A 2398-nucleotide genomic window follows, 5' to 3' on the forward strand; every position below is an offset into this window, starting at 1 on the left:
ATGAATAATGTGTTTACTGTTTCTGGCCATGGTAAAGGTGGAGGTCTAGTCGTGTTTTGGGATGGAGCATATTCTTGTGAGCTAAACAAATATGGTGAACATTTTATGGACATGTACGTCAACAAGGGTGATGGTACAAAGTGGAGGTGCACATTTATTTATGGAGAGCCTAAGGCGAGCCAGAGGTATGTTATGTGGGATGTTTTGAGGCGGATTAAACCTCTTGGTGTTGGACCTTGGTTTATGGTGGGGGATTTTAATGAAACTATGTGGAAAAATGAACATTTCTCTCGACATAAGAGATCTCCTAGACTCATGGCTAACTTTCATGAAGTTCTGTCGGAGTGCAATTTATTTGATTTGGGCTTTCAAGGTGCTCCGTGGACATATAATAATATGCAAGAGGGCAACAAGAATGTTAAGGTACGTCTTGACCGTGCAGTGGCATGCCCTCTTTGGTCTTCTATTTTCCCTCAATGTAAGGTCTCCCATAGCTCCAGATCTGATCATTGCCCCATTTTAATTGAGTTGATGGGTAATGCTCGGGAGGGGAGGTTTGCTAGAGAGTTGAAATATGAATCTTACTGGGAGAGGGAAGGTCGTGTTTGGAATGAACAGATTAATGATTGTTGGAATAGAGGATCAAATATAAAGGATCTGAAAGATGTTGCCAATAATTTAGAAAAATTAATGAAATCTCTTCATGGATGGAGTCGGGTGCATATTGGGTATCTGCCTAAGAAACTTGACTAGGCTCGTAAGAGACTAGACATTTTGTTAAATAGAACAGATCATTCTGCTGTGTTGGAAAGAAAGAAAATTCTAGGGGAGATGGATGAACTTCTTATCAGGGAAGAAATATTGTGGAAGCAGAGATCTCGTCTGGACAAGATTAAAGGGGGAGATCGTAATACAAAATATTTTCAGCGAAAAGCTTCCTGGAGAGCAAAAAAATATTCTATTTCGGCTCTTAGGAAGGATGATGGTTGTCTCACGGAAAATCTGGAGGAAATGAAAGGTATCCAAACTCGTTTTTTAAACAACTTTATTCTTGTGATGCTTCGGTCGATCCATCCCACATTATTTCATTAGTCAAGCCCCGTGTGACTGATGACATGAATGATGATTTATGTAAACCTTTTACGGAAAAAGAAATAAGTGACGCCCTTTTTCAAATGGGACCGTTAAAAGCGCCAGGGCCAGATGGCTTTCCTGCGAGGTTTTTTCAGCGGAATTGGGGTCTAATCAAAGATGATATTGTCAAGGCTGTGCAGCAGTTTTTTATCTCTGGAATTATGCCTGATGGTATTAATAATACAACTATTGTTCTCATCCTGAAGATCAAGAATCCCCAAACAATCAAAGATTTCAGGCCGATCAGTTTGTGCAATGTTATCTACAAGATTATTTCCAAGTGTCTTGTAACAGGTTGCGACCGCTCCTCGATGGTATGATTTCCCCTACCTAAAGTGCGTTTATTCTGGGAAGGTTAGTTTCTGATAATGCTCTTATAGCCTTTGAATGTATGCAATCGTTAAGTACGCTTAAGGATTCAAGAGGGGAATATTGTGCTTATAAGTTGGACCTAGCCAAAGCCTATGACCGTGTGGATTGGCAATTTTTGCAAAGTATGATGGGTGCGTTGGGTTTTGCGCCGCAATGGATTAAATGGGTTATGACATGTGTTACTTCGGTGAAATCTGCGGTGCGCTTTAATGGTCATTTGCTGCAGTCGTTCTCACCTTCTCAGGGGCTCAGGAAGGGAGATCCTTTATCTCCATATTTGTTCTTATTTGTGGCCGAGGCGCTTTCTTTGTTGCTTAATGACGCATGTGCCAGGGGAGTCCTCCAGGAAATCGGACTGACTAGACGAGCGCCTGGTATTTCTCACTTGTTATTTGCAGATGATAGTCTGCTATTTTTCAAGGGTTCTTTTGATCAAGCTTTAGCAATTAAAGATATACTGACGGTGTATGAGAAGGGAACTGGACAGATGTTAAGCCCTGATAAATGTTCCATAATGTTTGGGAAAAATGCATCTTGGAGAAACAAGTGACTATTATGGTCATTGTTGAGGAAATCGTTAACTGGTAGCTGCTCGGTTGGCTGGCGAGTAGGGGATTAATCGGCTAATTGGCAAGTTAATCAGCCATTTAATCAATTAATCGGACGATTTTTCAGTTTATCGGCTACTCGGTAACCCTACAAGTAGGGATTAATCGGCAAGTTAACTGGTCAATCGGATGAATTCTTGAACAGGGATTATGGTTATCTTAAAAATTACTGTGGAGGGGTTCGAGGATAAATATCTTGGATTACCAGTCCAAGAGGGTAGAATGAAGGCCGGTATGTTTCAGTATACTAAAGATAAGTTTTTGAAAAGGCTTTCTGACTGGGT

The 2398-nt window shown here is 40.8% G+C and overlaps 1 protein-coding gene across 1 annotated transcript; it reads left to right on the forward strand.

Annotated features, from left to right (window-relative positions):
- The first annotated feature begins 315 nt into the window (after positions 1 to 315).
- Positions 316 to 2056, forward strand: LOC120967125 (uncharacterized). Its single transcript, XM_040393723.1, has 3 exons — positions 316 to 423; positions 1230 to 1448; positions 1733 to 2056. Exons 1-3 carry the CDS (start codon positions 316 to 318, stop codon positions 2054 to 2056), a joined length of 651 nt encoding a protein of 216 aa, XP_040249657.1.
- The last annotated feature ends 342 nt before the right edge of the window (positions 2057 to 2398 follow it).

This window comes from Aegilops tauschii, chromosome 6, assembly GCF_002575655.3.
Source record: "Aegilops tauschii subsp. strangulata cultivar AL8/78 chromosome 6, Aet v6.0, whole genome shotgun sequence".
Taxonomy (NCBI): domain Eukaryota; kingdom Viridiplantae; phylum Streptophyta; class Magnoliopsida; order Poales; family Poaceae; genus Aegilops; species Aegilops tauschii.